Source organism: Poromitra crassiceps (genome assembly GCF_964638095.1).
Source record: "Poromitra crassiceps genome assembly, chromosome: 15".
Lineage (NCBI taxonomy): Eukaryota > Metazoa > Chordata > Actinopteri > Beryciformes > Melamphaidae > Poromitra > Poromitra crassiceps.
This window is the reverse complement of record NC_139634.1, coordinates 17,623,967-17,651,466: the sequence shown is the minus strand read 5'-3', so window position 1 is coordinate 17,651,466 and position 27,500 is coordinate 17,623,967. Positions and strand designations below refer to the sequence as shown.

At 44.7% G+C, this 27,500-nt stretch overlaps 2 protein-coding genes across 2 annotated transcripts in view; one reads left to right on the top strand and one right to left on the bottom strand.

The window, feature by feature from the left end:
* Positions 1-686: 686 nt before the first annotated feature.
* LOC310790095 (ADP-ribosylation factor-like protein 3) lies at positions 687-9,035 on the top strand (the record flags this gene model as incomplete). Its single annotated transcript, XM_083651788.1, has 6 exons — positions 687-803; positions 2,057-2,200; positions 4,739-4,855; positions 6,848-6,898; positions 7,554-7,739; positions 8,976-9,035. 6 exons carry the CDS (start codon positions 687-689, stop codon positions 9,033-9,035), a joined length of 675 nt encoding a protein of 224 aa, XP_083507914.1.
* Positions 9,036-18,861: 9,826 nt separating this feature from the next.
* The window catches only part of LOC310790093 (neuronal acetylcholine receptor subunit alpha-7-like), a gene marked incomplete at both ends in the record, with an annotated part of 76,876 nt that continues 68,237 nt past the window's right edge, over positions 18,862-27,500 (bottom strand). The window contains one exon of the mRNA XM_083651785.1: positions 18,862-18,956. Within this exon, the coding sequence (XP_083507911.1) occupies positions 18,862-18,956 (95 nt within the window). The remainder of the gene's footprint in view (positions 18,957-27,500) is intronic.

The window sequence follows — 27,500 nt, the reverse complement described above, 5'->3', positions numbered from 1 at the left end:
CAGGCGTACCAAATAAAATAAATAAAACCTACCGTTATCACGCCAGAGCGTGTAATAGCCCTGCCCCGGCACCGTGCCTCTGTCAGTCTGCTTCAGCCCAGTGACAGTAGGCTCGTTTGAGATGGGTAAGTTTTGACCAGCGACTTGCTCGGTCCATTGCATGATGGTTAGAAAAGTGGTCCAACCAGGTGGATCTGGGTAGTGTAGAGGTAAAAGCACTCCCCTACCACCACGGGGGTGGTAAGATAATGTCAGTGGGGGGGGGGGGGGGGGGGGGACCCTAACCCGTTACAGAGCCGGTTGTGCTCAGGGGGTATCAGGGGTGTGTGTGTGTGTGTGTGTGTGTGTGTGTGTGTGTATGTGTGATAAAGTCCTGATTTGTGGAGGCTTTTGGGTCTTGTTGAAGAGGTGGCACTGGCTGGCACTTGGGTAGAAGCTGTCCCTGTGATGAGAGGTTCTGGTATTGCCAGACATCAGTATTTCTGCTAAGGGGGAGGACCCTGAAGAGTTCATGTCCTGGGTGGGAGGGGTCGGCCATGATTTTCTGAGACCGCTTTAGCATCCTGGCAGTGTGTAGGTCCTGAATGGATGGCAGGCTACACCCGACCACCTTTTCAGTGCGGCGGATGATGTGCTGCAGTCTGGAGATGTCCTTGCGGGCAGCAGCAGCAGCGTACCAGACAGTGATGGAGGAGGTGAGGATGGACTCGAGGGTGGAGGTGTACAAGAGTGTCATTGCTGTCTTTGGCACCTTGAACTTCCTTAGCCGCCGAAGAAAGTACATCCTCTGCCGTGCCTTCTTGGCGAGAGCTTTGATGTTCAGCTCCCATTTCAGGTCCACAGGTTCATTTGATTCGGCGCCAAAGAACCAAAGGCTAATAGGTTGTTCCACTGCAACATATGGCGGCAGCACAAGAGCTTTGTCTCTTGCATTCAATACTCTTTGTCTGCGCTACAGCGGAAGTTACCTCTGAAACAGTATTCCCTCTAATGTTATCTTAGCTGCAAGACACATTGTTGCTTTATTATCAATGGATTTTCATGGGCTTATTGGAAACAGTGTGACTCAAACCGATTACCAGGCAAAACCTTTGGACACTGAGTGGGTTTTAGCCCGGCGAAGTGGTTACAGCAGCAGGCAGTGGGCTTAGCTAATGGAGCTAACAGCTAGGCAGCTTAGCTATAGCTAGTTATCATGCCAGCTCGTCCAGGCTTGTCCTCAGTCAGAATGGAATTGACATGACGTATCACTAATACCGTTCCATTGAGTCATACATCATGGTTCCATTTTAGCAACAACTTTTTTTTTAAACTGAGCACAAAAGTAGGACTCCTATGAAATATATTAGAAATGACCAAATACACTGCAGAACATCCTCATTACAACTGTACAATATATACAGAATAGAGTAGAATATAGTAGAGTAGAGTCCAGTCCAGCTGACTCCCCGGTATGCGTGTGGTCCACAGGAAGTCCTCGTCGTCCACAGGAAGTCTTCGTCATCAACAGGAAGTCCTCGTCGACCACAGGAAGTGATAGAATGATTCCCTCAGCCCTCTGAACTGCAGCCATGGGAGACGGACAAAAGGTTACAAAAATGCTCTCAGTAACTCTGTTCTCAAACTTTTTCATCTTGGGACCCAAAAGATACATGTTGTGTCTCCCTGGCACCCAAACTCACAAAAAACATACGGTAATGAGTTGCCATGATGACCAGTTGGCGACCCACCCCCCACGGGTCCACGACACAAATTGGGTCCCGAGTCTGACCCATAGTTTAGGAAACACTGCTCTACACTGTACATTATATGGCTGTTAATCTTCCTCTATAATCCAATTCGATTTTAATATTCAATTTGTATTAGATTTTTAATGATTTTTTCTCTGTACCTGATATTAGCATAAGCCTAATATCTATCAGCATGTTGTGTTATGTACTGTTCTGTCCACTAGAGAGCAGTCCAACCACTCAAATGAACTTCTAAAAGGAATGTACTACAGTAGCAGTAGATAGTAGATAGATAATACTGATGATGATGACTTGCTGTCCCTCAGGGTTTGTTGTCAGTGGTCCAAAAGCTTAAAGCTGGAAAGGGGGCGGAGCTTAGGATACTTCTGCTGGGATTGGACAATGCTGGGAAGACAACGCTGCTGAAACAGCTAGCCTCTGAGGAAGTTGACACTGTCACACCTACACAGGTGAGACGTCTTACTGTAACACCTACAGGTGAGACATCACACTGTCACACCTACACAGGTGAGACATCACACTGTCACACCTACACAGGTGAGACATCACACGTCACACCTACAGGTGAGACATCACACTGTCACACCTACAGGTGAGACCGTCACACTGTCACACCTACAGGTGAGACATCACACTGTCACACCTACACAGGTGAGACATCACACTGTCACACCTACAGGTGAGACATCACACTGTCACACCTACAGGTGAGACCGTCACACTGTCACACCTACAGGTGAGACATCACACTGTCACACCTACACAGGTGAGACATCACACTGTCACACCTACAGGTGAGACATCACACTGTCACACCTACACAGGTGAGACATCACACTGTCACACCTACAGGTGAGACATCACACTGTCACACCTACAGGTGAGACCGTCACACTGTCACACCTACAGGTGAGACATCACACTGTCACACCTACAGGTGAGACATCACACTGTCACACCTACAGGTGAGACCGTCACACTGTCACACCTACAGGTGAGACATCACACTGTCACACCTACACAGGTGAGACATCACACTGTCACACCTACAGGTGAGACATCACACTGTCACACCTACACAGGTGAGACATCACACTGTCACACCTACAGGTGAGACATCACACTGTCACACCTACACAGGTGAGACATCACAGTGTCACACCTACAGGTGAGACATCACACTGTCACACCTACAGGTGAGACCGTCACACTGTCACACCTACACAGGTGAGACATCACACTGTCACACCTACACAGGTGAGACATCACACTGTCACACCTACAGGTGAGACATCACACTGTCACACCTACAGGTGAGACCGTCACACTGTCACACCTACAGGTGAGACATCACACTGTCACACCTACAGGTGAGACATCACACTGTCACACCTACACAGGTGAGACATCACACTGTCACACCTACAGGTGAGACCGTCACACTGTCACACCTACAGGTGAGACATCACACTGTCACACCTACACAGGTGAGACATCACACTGTCACACCTACAGGTGAGACATCACACTGTCACACCTACACAGGTGAGACATCACACTGTCACACCTACACAGGTGAGACATCACACTGTCACACCTACAGGTGAGACCGTCACACTGTCACACCTACAGGTGAGACATCACACTGTCACACCTACACAGGTGAGACATCACACAGTCACACCTACAGGTGAGACATCACACTGTCACACCTACAGGTGAGACATCACACTGTCACACCTACACAGGTGAGACATCACACTGTCACACCTACACAGGTGAGACATCACACTGTCACACCTACAGGTGAGACATCACACGTCACACCTACACAGGTGAGACCGTCACACTGTCACACCTACACAGGTGAGACATCACACTGTCACACCTACACAGGTGAGACATCACACTGTCACACCTACACAGGTGAGACATCACACTGTCACACCTACACAGGTGAGACATCACACTGTCACACCTACACAGGTGAGACATCACACTGTCACACCTACAGGTGAGACCGTCACACTGTCACACCTACAGGTGAGACATCACACTGTCACACCTACACAGGTGAGACATCACACTGTCACACCTACAGGTGAGACCGTCACACTGTCACACCTACAGGTGAGACATCACACTGTCACACCTACACAGGTGAGACATCACACTGTCACACCTACAGGTGAGACATCACACTGTCACACCTACACAGGTGAGACATCACACTGTCACACCTACAGGTGAGACATCACACGTCACACCTACACAGGTGAGACCGTCACACTGTCACACCTACACAGGTGAGACGTCACACTGTAACACCTACAGGTGAGACATCACACGTCACACCTACACAGGTGAGACATCACACGTCCCTTCTGAGTCTGTATATAGGATTCGCCAGGTGTTCCATAGACTCCATGGTAAAGTCTCTCACGGCAGTAATGGACGCCTGCAGCTTTCTCTCCTGGACCACAGAAACACAGTCTGCCAAAACACAGCTGATGAAATTGTGACAACAAAAGCATATTTTGTAATGTACTGTATATCCTCTTATAAAACCAACTTGCTGCTTCAGATTGTATTGAATCTTTCTAATCTTGAGCAATTTGCCAGTGAACAGCAAACTACAGTTTGCACTTCCTACAAGCACTTCACGATAAAAGCCTTGTGGATTTGGTTGTGTTGTTTATCCCAAAGTTGACGTTATAAACATGGAAGTGGCATTGTTGGGGCATCTGAAATTATCATTCTAAGGGGGGGGGGGGGGGTCAGAATTCGAGATTACAGTTTAATGGAGTAGTATAACAGCAAAACATTTGAATGTCTGGGGTCCCTAGATTTTTGTGACGTCAAAGTGGGGTCACAAGCCAAAAAAGGTTGGGAACTCCTAACCCCACCCTGATACGGAAAGTCCAATACAGTATGTTGAAATAATGTAAAAGGGTATAGTTCCCATATTGCTGCTGCTGTTGTTGCAGGGCTTCAACATCAAGAGCATGACGTTTCACGGCATGAAGCTGAACGTCTGGGACATCGGAGGCCAGAGGAACATCAGAACCTTCTGGAACAAATACCTGGGGAACACCGACCTGCTGGTGGGTCAGCACACAGACAGCCGTTTGTTCTGATTTCAAAAGAATTTGCCCTGACCCTAACCCAGAATTTGCTGTGAAAGGAGAGAGAGCAGAACAGACAGGGTATACTGGGGCTTGGCGATACGGTTGAGATCAATATCATGAATAGTCACAGCCAGGGGTCAGTTTTGACAGTTTTAAATCATACTAATGTATATCACAATATGGCTCCTATAAGCAAAGTAAAATGTAGTAATCCAGTTATCATATATATTATAATTACCAGGCAATATGATGCCACTAAATACACAACAAAGGGATTAGTCTGACATTTATCGCGCTCGATTCCTAGGCTCGGCTGCTGCGTAGCCTCGCCCGCAGCTCAGCTGCTGCGTGGCCTCGCCAGCTCTATTGGCATGCGCAGTGCACAATTGCTCAACTTCGCATCACTGATGACATCACAATTGCTCGAGTGACCATCACTTAGGAGACAGCACCATAGTTGACAAAACCACACATGCACGTAATTAGAATTTCAACAATTAATGTTGGATTTAGCTGTCAAAACATGCAACATCAATACTACCTGAGGACATTTCAATCTGCTGGAGAGCTCGGTTTGTTTATGTGATACTGGGCACGGATTGCTTGTGTCACATGAATACCCGGTGCATCTTGTGAAGCAATGATCTTCACAAAAGAAATTAGTGTAGTGTCCGAAACTCATTTGATCGTCCCTGCGGAATACTGGAATAGTGAGTGAGTGAATGAGTGAACCATTCTGAACACGCGTGTGTGTTTCAGGTTTATGTGATGGAATCTGTTCCTGTCTGTGTGTTTCAGATCTATGTGACCGAATCTGTTCCTATCTGTGTGTTTCAGATCTATGTGACTGAATCTATTCCTGTCTGTGTGTTTCAGATCTATGTGACTGAATCTATTCCTGTCTGTGTGTTTCAGATCTATGTGACTGAATCTATTCCTGTCTGTATGTTTCAGATCTATGTGACTGAATCTATTCCTGTCTGTGTGTTTCAGATCTATGTGACTGAATCTATTCCTGTCTGTGTGTTTCAGATCTATGTGACTGAATCTATTCCTGTCTGTATGTTTCAGATCTATGTGACTGAATCTGTTCCTGTCTGTGTGTTTCAGATCTATGTGACTGAATCTATTCCTGTCTGTGTGTTTCAGATCTATGTGACTGAATCTATTCCTGTCTGTGTGTTTCAGATCTATGTGACTGAATCTATTCCTGTCTGTATGTTTCAGATCTATGTGACTGAATCTATTCCTGTCTGTGTGTTTCAGATCTATGTGACTGAATCTATTTCTGTCTGTGTGTTTCAGATCTATGTGACTGAATCTATTCCTGTCTGTATGTTTCAGATCTATGTGACTGAATCTATTCCTGTCTGTGTGTTTCAGATCTATGTGACTGAATCTATTCCTGTCTGTGTGTTTCAGATCTATGTGACTGAATCTATTCCTGTCTGTGTGTTTCAGATCTATGTGACTGAATCTATTCCTGTCTGTATGTTTCAGATCTATGTGACTGAATCTATTCCTGTCTGTGTGTTTCAGATCTATGTGACTGAATCTATTCCTGTCTGTGTGTTTCAGATCTATGTGACTGAATCTATTCCTGTCTGTGTGTTTCAGATCTATGTGACTGAATCTATTCCTGTCTGTGTGTTTCAGATCTATGTGACTGAATCTATTCCTGTCTGTATGTTTCAGATCTATGTGACTGAATCTATTCCTGTCTGTGTGTTTCAGATCTATGTGACTGAATCTATTCCTGTCTGTGTGTTTCAGATCTATGTGACTGAATCTATTCCTGTCTGTGTGTTTCAGATCTATGTGACTGAATCTATTCCTGTCTGTGTGTTTCAGATCTATGTGACTGAATCTATTCCTGTCTGTGTGTTTCAGATCTATGTGACTGAATCTATTCCTGTCTGTGTGTTTCAGATCTATGTGACTGAATCTATTCCTGTCTGTGTGTTTCAGATCTATGTGATAGACAGCACCGATAAGAAGCGTTTTGAGGAGACAGGAGTGGTGAGCGCTGCTTTAGTTTCCTTTGTTGGACACAAACTGGGCTTTCAGTTTAGGACTTAAGAGCAGGAATGAGATCAACTTACATTGATAAGAACATTGTTCCATTGCAACACCAGCGCACAGCAAAGGAGACACCTCTGATTGGCTGAAATGGTTCTGCACTGTTGTCCCATTGGCCAAGGAGTCTTTTTTCCCCAGGCCAAAATGGCAGCAGCAGCGTTGTCAAAAAAAGCATCAGTGTCCACTCTTGCCTTCAATACACTTTGATCAAGTCCGGATCCACTCCAGGGCAGGTCCAGTCCAGGTGGTTAATACTACAGTTACTGTAGGTAGGCCAGAGAATAAGACATCACAATCTGCCTTTTTCAGAGCAGCCATTTTTGTGTCTAAAAGGCAGCAAGTAACACAGGTGCTGTCTCTTCTCTTTCTCTGTCTGTCTGTCTGTCTGTCTGTCTGTCTGTCTGTCTGTCTGTCTGTCTGTCTGTCTGTCTGTCTGTCTGTCTGTCTGTCTCTCTGTTTCCCACTCTCTCTCTGTCTTCCTGTCTATATCTGTCTCCCTGTCTCTTTCTCTGTCTCCCTGTCTGTCTGTCTTCCTGTCTCTCGCTCTGTCTTCCTGTCTCTCTCTCTCTCTCTGTCTCCCTGTCTCTCTCTCCAGGAGTTGTCGGAGTTGGTAGAGTCGGAAAATCTCCAAGGCGTTCCGGTTTTGGTCTTCGCCAACAAACAGGATGTCACCACAGCGACGCCAGCAAGCACCGTTGCCGAGGGCCTGAACCTGCACACCTACCGAGACCGGGCGTGGCAAATCCAAGCCTGCTCCGCCCTCACCGGGGAGGGAGTCCAGGTAGGAGGAGTCAAGGAGGGAGGAGTCCAGGTGATATAAAGATATGGGCATAGCCCATTGGTTTGTGGACTCCCGTTTTGAAGCCTTGAGATTGACATTTTCACTGTGGCCATCTTGGTTAATTTGCAGCCAGAAGCAGCTAGCACAGTGTTTCCCATTCATTGATACATTTATGGCGCACCGCCACAATGGGATTTTGACTGCAAAACTCCACATTGGCTCGCTGTCTCTGTCTGTGTGTGTCTCTCTGTCTGTCGCTGTCTCTGTCTCTGTCTCTGTCTCTGTCTCTGTCTCTGTCTCTGTCTCTGTCTCTGTCTCTGTCTCTGTCTCTGTCTCTGTCTCTCTCTCTCTCTCTCAAACACACAGGACAGCGGAGTGATGATTGAGCGATATCAGGGCCAATCAGAGGCAGAGTAGAACGGGTTAGATGTCGTTTTCAAGACACGTGATCGACTAAATGCATCGTGATTCGTTGTGGGGGAGGCGGCCTCCTCTCCCCTGCACTCCACAGCCAGAAAAATGTAATTGAAACTAATGATTGAGACCATAAACTCATAGGAAAGTGTTTACTGAGGTCATAAATCAAGTGAGAAGTGGGGTCATTTTCTATCGGACTTTGCATCAATAGATAGGTATAAACGGGTGAGTTGTGGCGGTACCACAGCAGAGATATTGATAAAGACATTCACCTTATTGCTGCAGGCCCTTTAAGAGATTAGAGTCAGCAGGGCTCGCGAGAGTTAAGAGGTACACGGGTTTCCAGGTTGGTTTGGTGAGCCGGGGCTATGGTAACAGAATTGCATAGCATGTACACGGTGGATCAAGCGATCTGTCTCCTCATCCCTGCGCACTCCACAGAGTTACATAAAAAATGCACCCCTCTGTACAGTTGTCATTAGCTATAGAAATCAAAACTATTTTTTGAACCAGCATGTAAACATGTTTAATTCTGCTGTAAAGTTGGGCATTTTAACATGGAGGGAATGACTCGATTTGGAGCCAGCCTCAAGTGGCCATTCGAGGAACTGCAGTTTTTGACACTTCTGCGTTGGGTTCATTTTTCCAAGACGGAGGTGGCCGCTTTTCTAAGAAGCAGGGAGTGTTTACTCAGTTTACTCAAAAACTGTTTGTTTGTTTGTTTATTTGTTTGTTTGTTTGTTTGTTTGTTTGTTTGTTTGTTTGTTTGTTTGTTTGTTTGTTTGATTGTTTGTTTGTTTGTTTGTTTGTTGGTTTCAGGATGGGATGAACTGGATCTGTAACAACGTTCTGAGGGAAAAACAAAAAGAAGAGCAATGAGAAGGAAATCCTCCAGCAGTTGCTCTATAAAAAACACAAAACTACAGACAAGATAACATTACAGACAAGACAAACTACGGACAAGACAGAAATACATGCAAGACAAACTACAGACAAGACAGAACTACAGACAAGACAGAAATACATGCAAGACAAAACTACAGACAAGACAGAACTACAGACAAGATAAAACTACAGACACAACAAAACTATAGACAAGACAGAACTATAGACAAGACAAAACTACAAACAAGACAGAACTACAGACAATACCAACATACCACATAGACACTGACTGGTTTACTGAGTGACTGATCCGTATTGTAGCCAGTAGCCACAATATGAGGACTCTTTAACACTTAATTTCTATTTTCATGTACTGTAATATAAATATTAAACAACAACAACAACGACGAAAAACATGTTAATATCAATCAGTCAGATAAATCCCACTGACCTTAAACAAATCCGACAGCAGCAAATAATGGTAAAACTATTATGGGAAAAATAAATCACATTCAGCATATGACCAGTTGTCTTTGTCATCTTTGAATTTTGACATGGATCGGCCACCCGCGGCCTACTCTGCATGACGCTGCTTAGATGGCTCTAAAACCAATACTATAAGAGCTAGCATCATAATTACCTCCGCCAAGGAGGTAATGTGTTTTCGGTGCCGTTTGACCGTCCGTTTGTCTGTTTGTTAGCAGGTTTACGGCAAAACTACTGGGCCGATTTTCATGAAACTTGGTGGAAGGGTGTATCATGCGCCAAGGAAGAACCCATTACATTTTGGAGCAGATCTGATTTGGGTCGGGTCAATGGGAAGGGGCGGTGCTAGGGACAAGGCGCCGTAGCTAGGGATGGGAAGGTGGTAGAGAGTCGGGGTTCCAGGGGTGGGTAGGGGGAGTGGCTGGAGGGATGTGGGTGGTGGGAGGCGTGGGTTGGTAGAGTGGCTGGTGGGGTGTGGGCCTTGGCGGAGGTCTGCACAGTGCACTTCTAGTTCTTTTTGCATCTTTCTGCACCCTGCATCTTTCTCAGGGACGTCGGAACTAGGCGTGCTTTGGGGTCTTCAGCACTGGCGGAAAGCGGTAACTGCAAAGCTATGCTAGGTAGTGCCACATGCTTCAAGTGAGTTGAGTGATCAAATGATACTGTAGCAGAGAGGATGGACTTTGAAATGACACGTACATTTCAAATATCTCTATAAACACAGTGCACTCCACTGGCATGCAGAGCCATCTGATGCTGCCCAGTGAAGCAGCGTCAGGGAGTGACACTCAGCGACAGTGAGCGTGCTCCTCCAGGGCCTCTGCTGCGTCCTTGTGGCCCTGAGAGAAAGTGTCACGTCTTGAACTGCTCCCATTCCAGCTTCTCATTAAGCCCCCTGACCCCCGTGTCTCCTCCAAGTATTACCAGCAGAGAACAGGCTCCAGACAAGACGTGTTAACACTCGTTTATGATCCACCCGCTGCCCCGCTCTCCTCCTCACTTGTCTTGTAACTCTTCAGGCACTTTGTGATGCAGAGGGGAGACGAAAGAGAGAGAAGAAACAACAACGCATGGGTAACACTTTACAGTAAGGGTACATTAATTAGGCATTAAGTAACCCTTAATTAACAGCCTTGACCATAAGCTTGCTCTAACCTTAAAGGAACATTCCGCTGATTTTCAACCAGCTTTGCATCATTACAAAATCACTAGTACATCCGAAAACTGTCAACAGTTTTGCAGACATTCATTGAGTTCGTCAGTTATTGAGAGTTGATTTGAGTTAAGTTGTGGACCAGTGATGTCATAACTCAAATCAACTCTCAATAACTGTCACGGTCTCACTGTACTGATTTTGTAATGATGCAAAGCTGTTTGAAAATTGGCAAAGTGTGCCCTTTACCTCAGGGACTTCATACCTCAACCCAACCACAATACCTTATAGGCTAATAATTGACATGAACACCATAGTAAATGATTACCAGACACACGCTAGTTAACTGTTAATTAAGGGTTAGTTCATGCAGCATTAACCAACCCTTAATTAATTTACCCTTATTGTAAAGTGTCACCGACGCATCAAAACAGAACCAATAGAACAGAATAGCATTATACTTTCTGACATTTCTTAGCAGATTGATAGGCGTAAGTTGTCGTGTTAACAGCTCGCCCTTCCAGGGTGGAGGCTGTCACCCGCGTCTTATTGTGGCCCGTGGGCACATTGATGGATAGATCAATAAGCTCTTATCCCGGCTTGGAGTTGGAAGGGCGAGTCAGGGGAGGGAGGCTGGGCAATATGTGTCTATTCCCCTGAGACAGATAACACCTGTCAGGATGCGCACATGTCAAGTGGGGCGTGATAGAGAGGGGAGAAACGAGAGAGAGAGGGAGAGAGAGAGAGAGAGAGAGAGAGAGAGAGAGAGAGAGAGAGAGAGAGAGAGAGAGAGAGAAGGTTGTGGTTCAAATGAAGGAAATGTTGGTGAGCAACAGTGAACTAAACTACAGGCGTCACATCATTTATCAGGTTCCAATTCAGATGAATGGATAGACTATATAGACCATGCAGGAGCAACAGGTTTGAGAGATTCATCATCCCAGCAGCAGTGGTTCCCAAAGTGTGGACCCGGCTGGGACTGTCACGGGTCTTTGAGGGGGATCAAGGGGGTCCCCAGCAGAACGAGGAATAGTTTAACTTCACTATAATTTAATTCACTAAGACAACACTTTGTGGATGGTCTAAGTTCATACTCAGCTATCAGAAAAGTGACAAAAAGTAGATGTTCAACACACTGTCACTTGCCTATTAGATGCATAATCCTAACCCTGACCTTAGCCTATAACTCTAACTCGACTCTAACCTGACCCTATTTCTAATTTTAACCCCAATCCAAAGATGAGCCGTAGCCCAAACACATTGCTTGCACACACATCTATAGACTTCTCACACTTTGTATCATATAGTGACACCTTATAGTCACTTGATCAGAATCAGAATCACTTTTATTGCCACAATAATGTGCAAGATTACATAGGAGGAATTTGTCTTATTGTGAGTATGCAGCGTAGCGCTCATATCAATATTCAGAGATAAAAGGAAAATATAATCTAAAAGACAAAATCACAACATTGCAAGTGCAGTCCAAATTATGCAATATTGTCAATAGTAATTTGAGTATCAGCATGAGACTATCCATCCACATAAAGTGGGACCTATTTGCCTGCGTCCAGACCTTTCAATCCGTCCACTCACTCCACCAAGTTGACCTCTTCTGAAGGAAATGGAGTGTAACGAGTTGACCATCCAGTCTGATATCAGGCTAGTGACCTTTGACCTATCCCAATAACACAATGTATAAGAATGGCTTTTCTAATCATGTTTCACTCTCGTCACTATTACCCCATACATGTATGGTGTGTTGGCAGTTGTACGACCGATACTAAAGCAACAACACCTACTCTGGCACCTATCTCATCAAAAGAGTGTGTGTGTTTCTAAGGTGTTTCTAATGTGTGTCTCTCTGGGCGTCTGCAACATGAAAGTCCTTGAGAACTTCTGTGTTAGACGAAATGAAAAAGTAGCCATTCATGATGACTCTGCTGATCAGCAATTGATCCACGCTGGTAACGATCCTGTTCTTATTGATGATTGAAAATGTTGATATGGACTCTAAAGATGAATGCCAAAGGTAATTAATTACTATTGATTATTAGTTTTGCTGCCCCCTGAGCACTGTTTTGATGCATGAAGCTGTTAAAATTCCAGGACAGGTCTCTCGTATGTGTTTTGTATTGATTTTGGTATGCACAGTGCTCCATACTTTTTCCTGGGCGAGCTTTTAACCTTGACTGCCAGCTGCAAAACACAAGGACCCTCAGGGATTAAATATGGGAAACTTCACTTCAGAATGAGCTATGGGCCATTTGAAAAAGCCGTTGTTTTCTGCTATAAAATGACTGCTGGTATGAAAGTGGAAACTTCTGAAATATTTGTCTCATGTCCTTAGCTAACATAAGACTTTTGGTCTCAAAAAACAAACTACTTTTTAGATATATAGATAGTATCTATATATATATAGTCAGAATGACACCTTTCACATAGTGTACTCTTCTCTGTACTTGACCAGTATGACTGAAATGGAAACATTTGATAATATTAATTTATTTATAAAAAAAACATTATGGTCTTTGATGTGAGATCCTCTCTTCGTGTACAGCCTCCAGACTTGCTAATGTGTGAAACCCACATAGCTAGAAGAGAGATAAGAAGAGACGTTTTTGGCAAAAGCACTTCTCAGCTTTTATGCATCCTCTGGGTATTTCTGGCAAACTTGTCCACTTCAATTTAACACAACAGTGTTGCCAAACAATTCTTCCCTGCTTTCACACATGGAGAGGTGGGGTGATAGGATCTCTCCTCCCCCCACCTCTCCATGTGTGAAAGCAGGGAGGATCTCTCCTCCCCCCACCTCTCCATGTGTGAAAGCAGGGAGGATCTCTCCTCTCCCCACCTCTCATGTGTGAAAGCAGGGAGGATCTCTCCTCCCCCCCACCTCTCCATGTGTGAAAGCAGGGAGGATCTCTCCTCCCCCCACCTCTCATGTGTGAAAGCAGGGAGGATCTCTCCTCCCCCCACCTCTCCATGTGTGAAAGCAGGGAGGATCTCTCCTCCCCCCACCTCTCCATGTGTGAAAGCAGGGATGATCTCTCCTCTCCCCACCTCTTCATGTGTGAAAGCAGGGAGGATCTCTCCTCCCCCCACCTCTCCATGTGTGAAAGCAGGGAGGATCTCTCCTCTCCCCACCTCTCCATGTGTGAAAGCAGGGAGGATCTCTCCTCCCCCCACCTCTCCATGTGTGAAAGCAGGGAGGATCTCTCCTCTCCCCACCTCTCCATGTGTGAAAGCAGGGAGGATCTCTCCTCCCCCCACCTCTCATGTGTGAAAGCAGGGAGGATCTCTCCTCTCCCCACCTCTCCATGTGTGAAAGCAGGGAGGATCTCTCCTCCCCCCACCTCTCCATGTGTGAAAGCAGGTAGGATCTCTCCTCTCCCCACCTCTCCATGTGTGAAAGCAGGTAGGACCTCTCCTCCCCCCACCTCTCCATGTGTGAAAGCAGGGAGGATCTCTCCTCCCCCCACCTCTCCATGTGTGAAAGCAGGGAGGATCTCTCCTCCCCCCACCTCTCCATGTGTGAAAGCAGGGAGGATCTCTCCTCTCCCCACCTCTCCATCATGTAGGAAAGCAGGGAGGATCTCTCCTCTCCCCACCTCTCCATGTGTGAAAGCAGGGAGGATCTCTCCTCTCCCCACCTCTCCATGTGTGAAAGCAGGGAGGATCTCTCCTCCCCCCACCTCTCATGTGTGAAAGCAGGGAGGATCTCTCCTCCCCCCACCTCTCATGTGTGAAAGCAGGTAGGATCTCTCCTCCCCCCACCTCTCATGTGTGAAAGCAGGGAGGATCTCTCCTCCCCCCACCTCTCCATGTGTGAAAGCAGGGAGGATCTCTCCTCTACCCACCTCTTCATGTGTGAAAGCAGGGAGGATCTCTCCTCCCCCCACCTCTCCATGTGTGAAAGCAGGTAGGATCTCTCCTCCCCCCACCTCTCATGTGTGAAAGCAGGGAGGATCTCTCCTCCCCCCACCTCTCCATGTGTGAAAGCAGGGAGGATCTCTCCTCTACCCACCTCTTCATGTGTGAAAGCAGGGAGGACCTCCGGGGAGGAGAGATGAAGGAGCGCTTCAAACACTGAAAATGGGGGGAGTGGGGGGTTCATTGGATGAGGAGCTTTTTGAGGGATTCTCTGCCCCAAATTGTATCTGTCTTTTCCTCTCTTTCTGTGCGGTGACTGAAAGGTTCAAATTGTGCTTCTGCTGTGTGCTTGGGTTGCTCTTCCCAGCTCATTTGCTGAAAGTTAGAGTCCAAACCAATTACGAAGCCTCAAGTCGAATCTTCAGCTGTGGAGATCAACTGGATGTGAGGGCAGAGGCTGGGTGGGAAAGCGACCACTCATGTGGTGTAAGCAGAGATAAGGAGCAGCGACAGCCTCCACAGCTTCAACCGTGTGCACGTCTGTCTGGGCAGAGGGGTCACATGTCAGCAGGCAGGAAGGGCACGCAGCGCTTAATGGATGAGAACTGGCAAGCAGAGAGAAGATGGCGGCTTTCACTCACTCACAAAATTAAAATATGCTAATAATTTTGCAGTGTGACCTTTTGGATCTTGTATTTGACCCTATAACGCTCTTTTCTTTTTGATCCATGTTATGTAAAGCACTTTGAATTGCCTCTGTGTATGCAATGTTGTGATTGTCTTTGGATATTTTTCCTATTTCTTTATCTCTAAATATTGGTATGACCGCTACGCTGCATGCTACACTAAGATAAATTCTTCATTATGCTGCTTGCGTATTGTGGCAATAAAAGTGATTCTGATTCTGAAATGTGCTACAACAAATAGCCTTGCCTTGCCTCTGGGAAACAGGGGCTGCTGCACAAAAGCCACAATGTTAGCTGAAGAAATTGTGCTATTTTGCAAAGGTCTAAAGATAGCTGATAACTTAAATGTTATTCCATGAGTTTTACTTCCTTGCCAGGAGACAGTTTTGTACTCGTAAGTGTGACGTTTTGATTTTGGAAAATCAAGGTGGAACTGGAAAGCACGACACATTTTATTCACTATTTAGACAGTGCAGAAAAAGAGGTGGAAAAACCTGTCCTCCACTTTAACACTGCCAACTGTAATGTATCTTCATAGACCATATAAATATATGGACGTAGCCACTCATTGTTTGTTTGTTTGTTTGTTTGTTTGTTTGTTTGTTTGTTTGTTTGTTTGTGTTTTTGTTTTAGGGGGCAGCGGTGGGGTGTGAATCACAAAGTCCTGATTTGTCAGGGCTTGGGTCTCATTGAAGAGGCAGATGGCAGTTGGGTAGAAGCTGTCCCTGAGTCATTCTGGTACGGCCAGACATCAGTCTTCTGCCATGGGGGTGGGTGGGGGTTTGGGGACTGGAGGGTTTATGACGTGGGTGGATGTGGTCGGCCATGATTATCCCGAGACAGCGCTTTAGCATCCTGGCAGTGTGTAGGTCCTGAAGGGATGGCATACAGTATACACCCACCTTTGATTGAAACTGACAAGTTCATGCCCCTTCTCAGAATGCTGTTGAAAGGCATTCTGGGGAATGTAGGAAATCACTAAAAGGAAGTAGAAGTAGATGAGGCAGGTTAAGGGAAAGTGGCCGTAACAAAAAGTGAATTACAACACAAAATAGCTCATTGAACGCAGTGAACATCACAAACTGATGATATGTGACTCCTGGATGCTCCTTCTGCACAATAAGGGAGGCACTTCCACTCTGTGTCTCATTGAAGGGAAGGCAGACATGACAAATAGGCTGCAGATCTCATTTCTAACCAGGCAAATGGGTCATTAGCAAATGGACAGGGATGATATTATGCGTCCCTGTGAATGTAATGAATTTAAGTTTATAGCTCCAGGCCAGCAAAGGCTACGAGAAAAACCAGAGATAAATGTGGGATAAACAACGGAACAAACACACTCAACCACAAGAAGTAACAGATAAAGGCATTTGCGTTAATGCATGTGCCCTGGCATGCACATGCATCCAGTAAAGTGTGTGTCTGTTATACGTGCGTGTTCTATGAGCAATTACAGCAATAGGTCACTTGCACCAGTGGTCTGATGGAATTTCACATGGAACAGAGACGCTACCTGTCCCTGTCTGCCAGTCTGTCCCTACAGACTCCACAGCACAGATACCACATCCCTAACCTAACCCTAACCCTGAACACAGCTGCCACACAGACAAGACGAGTCGCACAGTCAGTGCATGTTGGAACCACAGACAAGACGAGTCGCACAGAGGCAGTGCATGTTGGAACTACAGACAAGACGAATCGCACAGAGGCAGTGCATGTTGGAACCACAGACAAGACGAATCGCACAGAGGCAGTGCATGTTGGAACTACAGACAAGACGAATCGCACAGAGGCAGTGCATGTTGGAACTACAGACAAGACGAGTCGCACAGAGGCAGTGCATGTTGGAACCACAGACAAGATGAATCGCACAGAGGCAGTGCATGTTGGAACTACAGACAAGACGAGTCGCACAGAGGCAGTGCATGTTGGAACCACAGACAAGACGAGTCGCACAGAGGCAGTGCATGTTGGAACTACAGACAAGACGAATCGCACAGAGGCAGTGCATGTTGGAACTACAGACAAGACGAGTCGCACAGAGGCAGTGCATGTTGGAACCACAGACAAGACGAGTCGCACAGAGGCAGTGCATGTTGGAACTACAGACAAGACGAATCGCACAGAGGCAGTGCATGTTGGAACTACAGACAAGACGAGTCGCACAGAGGCAGTGCAGGATGTTTTGATAAAAACCTTTTGGTAAATATGTATGAGCTTAGCATTGTAGTACAACACAAAGGTTGGTAGCAACTTCACCTCTGACTCTATTTGGATGTTAACGCATTGCGCAGTATAAAACATGATGGGAATAATTCAGCAACTCCCATTCAGTATGTATCATTTTGAAAATGCACATGTGAGATGCATTCATTCCCAAAGTTTATAGTCAACATCTATCGATCAAAGTTTTGTGGTGTTATGTGAAGTTCCGTTTGGAAGTCACTTTTCTGTGTTTGGACACACCCATCGTCACACCCCCTTTTGGCATGTGGCTGGCCGCATGTGTGTTGTGAGTTGTTGTATGACAAATAAAGACGGGTTTGTCCATCCTGTTCTTCTCTTAGAATTGTAGCTGAGCAGCTAATGGCCAAGAGAAAACTCCCCAGTGTGTTAAACTGAATGAATGAAGCAAGGTGTTGCTGACTGCTGAGAAAGAGCATGCATTGTCAGCAAACTTTCTGTGGGTAAAAACAGACATATTAATATAAATATTTTGGATCTGAAGCTGTAGAAACAGACCCTGGATTCTGACTAAAGGCCCAATAAGACCAGAAGAAGACTTGAAGCTCAAACCTCGTCCAAACACCCATTGCTCCCTACTATCTCGAAAACACTGTTGCAGATCCTGGTCCCCCGCATCTCCACATGTGCTCAAGCTGTTTCATGGCCTCATGGAGTCAGCCAGCCTGAGAAGTGTCTCAGATTAGAATGACGCAGACCGTTAATCCAAATGCACATTCGCTCAGATTACTTAATTCCTGGGGATTATCTGCTGTGCATCAACTCATACTGTATCTGCTGCAACAGAGACAGATTCAGACTTGCACTGTTTGTTATTGGTGTGTGTGTGTGTGTGTGTGCGTGTGTGTCTGTATGTGTATGTGTGTGTGTGTGTGTGTGTGTGTGTGTGTGCGTGTGTGTGTGTGTGTGTGTGTGTGTGTGTGTGTGCGTGTGTGTGTGTGTATGTTGATCAGATCTCCCTCTGTTGACTTCACTGGATTGAAAGGCGAAGATGGTTGCCATCAATGCGGTCATTCAAAGAGTGACCTGATGCTGCGTGTCCCCTGAGCTCCTGAACACACCATGATGGCTTCATTATTAAATGGAAGCTTACTTAAATCTAATCAGTGTGATGTGTTTGGTTTTGGCCTGGTTCCGAAAAACCGAAAAACCTGATAGTGTTTAAGGTTTCAGATGATGCTTGGGTCTAGTAGTTTATAATCCTTTTATTTTTTATTCTATACTTTAGAAGGCTACTATGTGTACTTTTGTCCTTGCAAGTTGGCAAGACTCTCTTGGCAGGGTATATTGTAGGCCCATCCGTGCATGCGGTGCACTCATTTGCCTGTGTGCTGCCTTGTTTAATTAAATATCGTTTCAGGGGGATTTGCATGTGTCAGGCATCAAGCCCGTGTTCTGGTTCCAGCCTCCAGCTGAGTAAACAGTTATCCGGACCTGTGGCACCACAGCGAGGAGGCGGGCCTCCGGTCTCTGAGGGAGCCAGAGCAAAGTGATGGGAGATGAGGCTGACGCGTGACAGGAGCTCCTGTCCAGCCAACTCCCTGTCGCTCTCTCATTTGGTGATGTGTCACATAATTAGCATTCAGGCTGTCGCCCTTTTCCCCCGCCCGCCCACTGAGATGAATCACAGCTTATCACACTAATGAAAGTGTGTTGGTGGAATCCAGTGCATAATTGCTTTAACGAATGACTGAATTGGGACGGAACAGAAGAGGAAATAGAATAACGGAACAGGATAGAGAAACGAGAGAGCAAGAGGAGAAGCAAGCCGAGCCGGGTCGAGCCAACCCAAACCGAGCCAACCCAAATGTAATAGAGCAGAACGAAAGACCAGTCCAGAGCAGCATGGGTGTGAGAGACACATGAGGGTGTGTGAAGGTGAGTTTGTTTGGAGCGGAGGACTGGACAGGTGGCGAGGCAAAGACAATCATCCAGCGAGACAGCAGCATCCAGGGTCTGTCGCCTCCAGGGGGGTGAGGGGGAGGGGCCGACTGATCAGAGAGAGAGAGAGAGAGCGGGGCAGGGAGCGGGGTTGTCATCCAATATCTTTGGGCCTGATGTATGGGTTTACTAGTTGTACACACACACACACACACACACACACACACACACACGCACACGCACACACCTCTATTTTTCGCGTAACTAATAGTGCTGTGCCAGCAGTTTAGCAGGGAGAGGTCGCTGCCATATTGGACAGTAATGAGATTGAGCTTCAAACCATGACTTTTTTATGGATTTCATTACTTTCCTGCCCTTTCCTCCCCTCTCCCAAGCTTTCCTGACCTGTTTATTTCAAAGTAATGTCCCTGTATGGGACGCTTGCATTATTAACCATGACGCATTACATTCTAATGTCCATTCTCCAATAAATAAATAAACAAACAAACAAACAAATAAATAAATAAATAAATAATAGAAAGAAAAACATCTAGTTTTGGCTCAGAACTTTCCGACACCCTGTGAAGTATATACATCAGCGCCATGCTGAGTACAACAGTCTGACCGTTTGACACTCTCTGCACATGCAATCTGCTCCCGTCCAGGCCCCCGTGGTGCACAGTGTGTGTGGCTGTGTTTATGTTTATGCATGTTTATGCGTGGCTGACACATTAACAACAACAACAACAACAACAATAACAACACTTGTTTGCATGTGATAATCTAAGCCTCTTCACTGACTGGCAAATGAGTGGAGTTGCAGCAGGGGTCTAGCAGCTGATCCTGTTCTGCCTCATGGGGTTTGCTGTGTAGGCCGGGTCGTGTTGATGACACTGGGGCACGCATCTGTTCCCACCGTTTGTTTTCCCCAAGACTGTCATGTGACTGTCATGTGACTCTCATGATGTAACGTTTCATATGTAATGTGTGTCACATAAGGAAGGGCTGGGAGGGCAACCATCAGAAAGATATTTGCATTGGTTAACAGTTACGTAAAGGTCATTTCACTGCACGGGAAGGTGAATCCACTCCATATTTTCTGTTCCATGGCATTTGCAAGCTTTCTTCTGATAATAGTAGCATTGAATAGAGTTATTTTTACACAGTTGCAATCCCCTTATTTTTCATACAAATGATTGCACCCCCAAAACTACATACTATTTTCTAAGCAAAGATGATATATAGTTCAACTTCAAAACTACACACTATTTTCTAAGCAAATATGATTTCAATATAGTTGTCAACTTCAAAACTACTCACTCTTTTGCAAAGATGATATAAAGATAAAGATAGTTACGGACAGGAAAGTTCCCCTTGCACTTTCACAATGAGACGTGCAGTTTTTGCCCCTTAAATCATTCAGGATTCTGCAGGCAAATTCTCTTTAATTCACAGGAGGAGGTGGGAGGTGGGAGGTGGGAGGAGGTGTTGGGGATATGAAGAGACAAAATCAGATGCAGATGAACTAATCCTGTCTCACTGTACATAATGTGATTCTGTGGAGATTGAACAGGCTTGAGCTATGAAATGTGTTTGCATTCAGACACTGTAGGAGTAAAAGCTGAGAACTTGACAGCAGTCATTAGATTTGGAGAAAAGGAAATTATCCATAAAACACGTAGGTGCATGCACACGCACGCACGCACGCACACACACACGCACGCACGCACGCACGCACACACGCACGCACACACACACACACACACACACACACACACACACACACACACACACACACACACTCACACACACACACACACACACACACACACACACACACACACACACACACACACACACACACACACACACACACACACGCTATACTGTATGTACTTTGATCAAGACAATAAACCCCTACCTCAGAGCTAATCTTGCGCTGATTTCTGATGAAATTACATCTGTATCTGTTTCAGAGGGTGAAGAAAGATTCATAATTAAACTTACGTAATATGGTGAGTGACTGCTGTGAATTCCCCAAATTCCAGAATAATTACATGCATAAAACTGATCTGGATGATGATTGTTTTTAGTGTTCCTTCATGATAAGCACCCTGGGACATGTGTTTTTCCAGCTCTGCCGTTTCACCCAAAACATTGTGCCACATCAATTATTTTTAAATGAAAATACAATTATTTCACTAAATTGACAGAATTCAGATCCAGAAACTGTCTGTTTGTGTTAGCAGTGATTGACAGAAAATGGGCATCACATTCAAATGACAGACGTGCGTGGAATTCAAGCACTTCAATTTGAAATGAATTACAACAAACAACAAGGACATGACTTGCTTACATAATAATCCCCAATAGCCCAGCCCATGCAGGTGAGTGATATCAAATGTCATATTTCTCTAATTAGGGGTGACATACTGTAACATTGGAATGCATTCTATATCCTACCACATTTTAATGATACTTTTAGTTTATTGGAGATATAGACGTTTAGCTTTAAGATACAGCATTGTAGGCTACAGTGCCCTTGCTTATCTGTTACACATGCTTTAAGTTTAATCTTACTTTTTCCAAATCCTTTTCACTTTTTCAAGCTCCCATCTCACAGTTTATACACCATTACTTTTTTGTCTACATTTAATACTTTATGTTTTGTTTAGCTTTATTCCTTGCTTTCTCACTCCAACTCAATCACTTGCTCTCCCAGTAGGCTATGTCTGCATTTGCTATGAGGTATTGAGTGAGTGGTGTATTCGCAAGGCATTATGTGGAGAGGTAATGACCAAAGACGATGGGATATCAAAGCAAGACACTCCATCCTCCAGTCACTTCCTGTATCTGTGCCACGGAGGTCTCACTACAGCCACGCCCAGTTAGGAGACTGGTCAGCCAATGAAGTTTCATACCATTGTGATGGGTTCTGAATGGACACCCACTGATTCTTTTCAACAGACCAAGCCACCAGAGTGAATCACAGATAACAGAGACTCGAGTTTCAAAGTTTACTTGCTTGAATCAAGGAGAGTGCCTGAGCTTTGCACCGCTGCAATGGCTCCAGTCACTTCTACCTTTCTTGCTCAAAGCACTGAGCTTTTATTGAGAGACCTCAGTGGTTACACACAACATGCGGAAACTGGTTTTTCCAGTCCTTTGCTTATAGGAATGACATAGCCTTTTCACACATCAGTTGACAGTTAGAACGCTTATACCCCGCGGGTGTTTGACCTGTCAAACTGCCGCTCTAAACTAACAGTTTGAGGTTCTCGTTTGTACAGAGACGCTCATAAATAACCTTGTGGCCTGAGGCCGTCTGACAACTTGTTGAACTCATCAGATAGCATGTACAGCAATATCACAGGGTGTACAGTTCTATAAGGCACAGGTCACATTGCAGTATGAGCATAAGCAGTACATTAACAGATATGAAAATACGTCTTTTACTCTATCATTCCCTCCTATTTTTCATATTTCACATGTACTTTCGTTTTTCTCTTTATTCAGGTTATTGGTTAACTTGTTTATTCACATTTTCTAATCACATTGTTATATAAAACCTTAAGTCTTGGTTTTACATGTTTGGCAGGATTGTCCTTCTCATGATCACCGAGGGGAGGAAAATGTTGAGACGTACATACTTTCTCCCAGCTGACCATAACAAAAACTACCACAATCATGTCGGGCATATATCTTCTTCTTCAGGGAACACATGTTCTTGCTGCAACATAACACATTGCACAAATGCATTTGAAGCCAGCTTAGCCGTAATGCAGCAGGCTGCAAAAATGTTCATTACGACAATTACACACAGGAAGATGATTCCTTCTCGGATCAGTCTCTGAAGCCAGGACCCTGACCACAGCCAATTGAGCAATCATTTTTCCAAAGTTCTTTGCTAATTTATGCACATAAGCGTACCAGTTATTTCTAAATCTTGGTTGTGCGTTCTCATCTTTGTCCGGGCCCCAAGGGCCGTTTCGGCATGTCCTACGTTTGTCTCTGTTCGGTAGTGGATCGTCACTCGTCAGCCTGCTGACCATCAGTGTCATTGTGACTGTAAACAGTCCAACTGCTATTCTTCCAAACATCTAAGTGCTTAGTGGCTCAGTTGATTTCTTCACCGGCTTTGAGACTAAGTTTTCCTAGAAACGAACCCTTTGTAGTCCGGACTTCGTCACCACTAGCTGTCAGTTTGGAAAGGAATATCAGTTTGGAGAGGGATCACTTTTTTACAGTGTGTCTGGTGAATCCACGTGCTTCTTCCAGAGATCTTTATCGCCGTCGGTGTGTTCAGCTGTGATGAATGGGCCCTCCCAGCGCGGGCTGTGCCAGTGCTTCCTCTTTATGGCCTCGCTCCAGTGTGTCCTGTAGAGGAGTAGAGATCTTTGGCAGGTTATTTGTTCAGAATAAACGGCTCATCCAATCTGCCAATGTATTCTCTGCTCCTGCTTCTACTATTGGTAATCTGAATTGTTTTCCTGTTACAATTCCAAAAGGTGACAGTCTTTTTTTTGCTGTGGGTGTGATTCTATGCACTCCACCCATGTCCTTCCTGTCAAAATGTGTCCCTTTTTTTGAAAATTTAATGTAGTTATATGTATGACAGTATTGTTTATTACCTCCATCCTCCCACCTGTTTGATACACGGCAAAAGCCCGTGTATCAATTGAGCTCCCGTGTTATAAAGGATGGTTGGAAAGTAGGCTACTAATCTGTCACTATATTTGAAATAGACCTTCACTATTTTTACTGTGCCATCGGTCAACCACTTCTGCTTTTCTCTCTCTGAGGCGTTGTTTTGCATCTCTCGCAATACATCTAGTGGTATTGGTTTTGGAACGCTTTCGTTCTTCTGTATTAAGATGTGGGGGCCATATTTTCCTTCAGCCTCCCCCACTCATGTCCAAATATAATCATAAATGTCCTAAGGACCTCATGATAACTTTAATTTAGCCAATTCTCTCCTCACTCTTTCCATGTGAGCTCTTTCTCTTTCTTCTTTTTCTCTGGTCTTTTTCTCTTTTATTCTTTTCTCCTCGTTGTCTCGCTCATCTTTCAACTCTCTTTCTCTCTGCCTTCTGGTTGCGTTGGCCGAGGCCGACGCACCTGTCTCTTCGTCAGCTGAGACCGAGACTGACGCTGCAATGGTGCTTTCATAGTTTCCTTTTTCTGCTCTCCTCTGAGCCTGTGTCAGCCATTTACCGGCTATGCCTCTTATCGTATATGTGTTCTTTCTTAACAAGTTGTTTTTTAGAACCTAACTCCTCATGTGCATGCATCACAGGTTCTTGTTGATTATTTCATTTCTCTCCTGGCCCATTGGGCTATTTCAAGAACCACAAACACCGCGCCATTCCAGGCCGCTCACCTCACCATTTTTCTCTTGTCCTAATTAATATTATTATATTAATAATAATATATATTGTTATTAATAATAATAACTGATTAATTGACTAGCCGTGTAGTTAGTCAATGTCTTTTAACTCTTCTACTTGATTTCATTCTATTTTTAAATGCTTTATAGCGTATATCATTCGTTTATCGCTTCTTGTACTTTTGTGAAGCTCTTTGGTTGCGGCTCAGCCGCGTGTAAATGCGCTATACAAATAAAATCGACTTGACTTAATATGGCTAAACAGGGCATTTAAAGTAGCCCATGTTAAATGGCTAATGGATTTAGCATCACACAAACTGGATCCCACAGCCTTTATAAAACACTTTGTTCACTTTGTTCACTTTGTTCAGTTTGTCAAATATCCCTTTTATCTGAGTCAATTTTTGTCATATCCAGCATTGGAGCCTTAATTTTGTCCATGTCAGAGCAATTAAGGCACTCTCGTTGCGTTGCCTTGGGGAAGCCAATGATGCCTCTCAGCAACATGCTTCCACGCTCTTATGCATTCTGTCATAGGACTCTTTCCATTGGAGATTGGGTTTTGGACCGCTATAGCAGCAGCGCGTATACTTTAGCTTGTACGCACGTTGGCGGTGCCAAAAACACTGGATCTAATCTTTTGGAGCAGAATCCGACTGGGCGTAGTCTTGTTCCATGTTTATGTGTTAGTACTGATGTCATAAATCCCCCTTTGCCGTCTACCATTTGTATAAGGGTTTTGTCATAGTCTGGAAATGCCAAGACTTGATGAGCTAATGAGGCAGCGTTTGGTTGCTTCAAAAGCATCATTTATCTTTCCTTTCATAGTCATGTCATCGTCAGAGTAAATCAAATCTAACAGTGGTTGCGTAATTCCTCTCTATCTTCATACAGCGCTCTAAACGTTACGCGTTGTGGCCCCAGGCTATCTATTTTATCGTCATGGTTTGTCAGGGCCTGGGGTGCGTTTATAGCGTAAAGTCATGTGTAAGTCTTCTGGGCTTGTTGAGCATAATAATTGCTCTGCAGTTTTGGTTGGGTCAGGTTGAGGCATGTATTCCGCTTTGTCTGTTATTACTTGCCTTGGGCCAATTGTTCTCATACCTCGTTTCACAGGCACTAAACTCATTTTCTAGTTTTCCATCACTGTCTTGTCCTAAAAGGTTGACTGGACAAGTCTTTATGAGGACAAACGGTAGATATGTAATGATGCCTGTTGCGTCATCTCTAATCTTCGAGTGGTCTAGAAACGGGTCTCTGATCTCCCGCTCGTTCCATCACTGTAATTTAAACATAACTGTTACAATGTCTATCCTGGACCCTCTCCTCCTACTCCGGTATCAATACCGAGATGACCTCGCTATAAGGGCCATTTCGACCAAACGTGTCTGTACCTACGACAGTGAAACCGGCCGTGTATCCGGGTTTGCAGCGGGAAATGCTCACCGCCATGGGCAGTGAAGTAGCCCTTACGACTGCCCTACGCTTCCACGCAGGGAAAACACCGTTACCTTTTTCCGTTTTGCAGGTAATGTAAATACTGTAATTTTCCATTGGTGGGGCTGAAGGGTCTACTTGGTTCACGGTCCAGGATAGGGCGATACAGGGGGGGCCGACGGATAAGAGCCACCTCTACATTAACCTTAGAGGGGATATTAAAGTCGGCAGCTTTAATGCTCTTGCCGTCGGAACAATAGTGGACAGTGCTGTCTGGACACTTGTGAATGGGGAGAGGAGGGAAAGACGCCATCTTTTCGGGGCGTCTGTGGTTATTGTGCAATGTGCATTCTCCTCTTCAGGCGTAAATCACACAAAAAAAATGTTATTTTAATTTGTATGTTCTGTATTTCAATCTCAAGATAATCTGAATCTAAATCTTTCATCAATAATTTGCATTATTTCTAATTCTACTGCGTCTGTCAAGATATGATGAAGCTCGGCCGATACACCAAAGAAATAGTCCCATTGATCGGGAATCTATTTGCATCCATCCCATAAGATCCATCATTCTGTCAGCGAACTCATATATCGACTGTGTATCGTAATAGCCTATAACTGTGGCATTTTCACAGTGAATAATTCCCCATTTGTGCCAAACTGCTATCGTTGTTAATAAAACTCCCAATCTTTTAATAATAATTATTAATACAGGCATATAAAGTCACTACTGAGTCTGTGTTACTCGACGTGAACTAATATAGTCTGCTCGCTTCGTTAGTCAATTTCCTATTTATCTCTCTCGTCTAATTTGATTAAACTATTGCTCAGGTCCGCTTCAGAAATGGTGACTTTCCTTTTTCATTATTATTTTTATTTTTTTAAATGTTTATTTTACTATAGGGGCGTCCCCCTCTTGACAAATAAACAAATAAACAAACAATTATGTGTTTACAGTTATACACTCTTCATACACCTCGGTCTTGGTTAGAGAAACTAATTTAAATCACTTAAATATCTCGATCACCATGTGCCTAGCACTTACTTTACAAATTAAGGTGTGTGGCTAATAACACAATTTATTTCGCTCTCTGTTATATATATAAAATGTTCCTCTATAGGTGAGGATCATTTACATTCATTTTCCCCAAATAAAATAATTTTCTTTAGGACTTTTATTCCTCATTCACCCACTTTGTGTACTTCAATTCAAGTCCACTGGTGACATTCGTCGCTCGCACATACACACTATGTTTCACTTCATAATTGTTTCTATTCATATATATATAGCGCTTTTCAGTGTTTAAAGT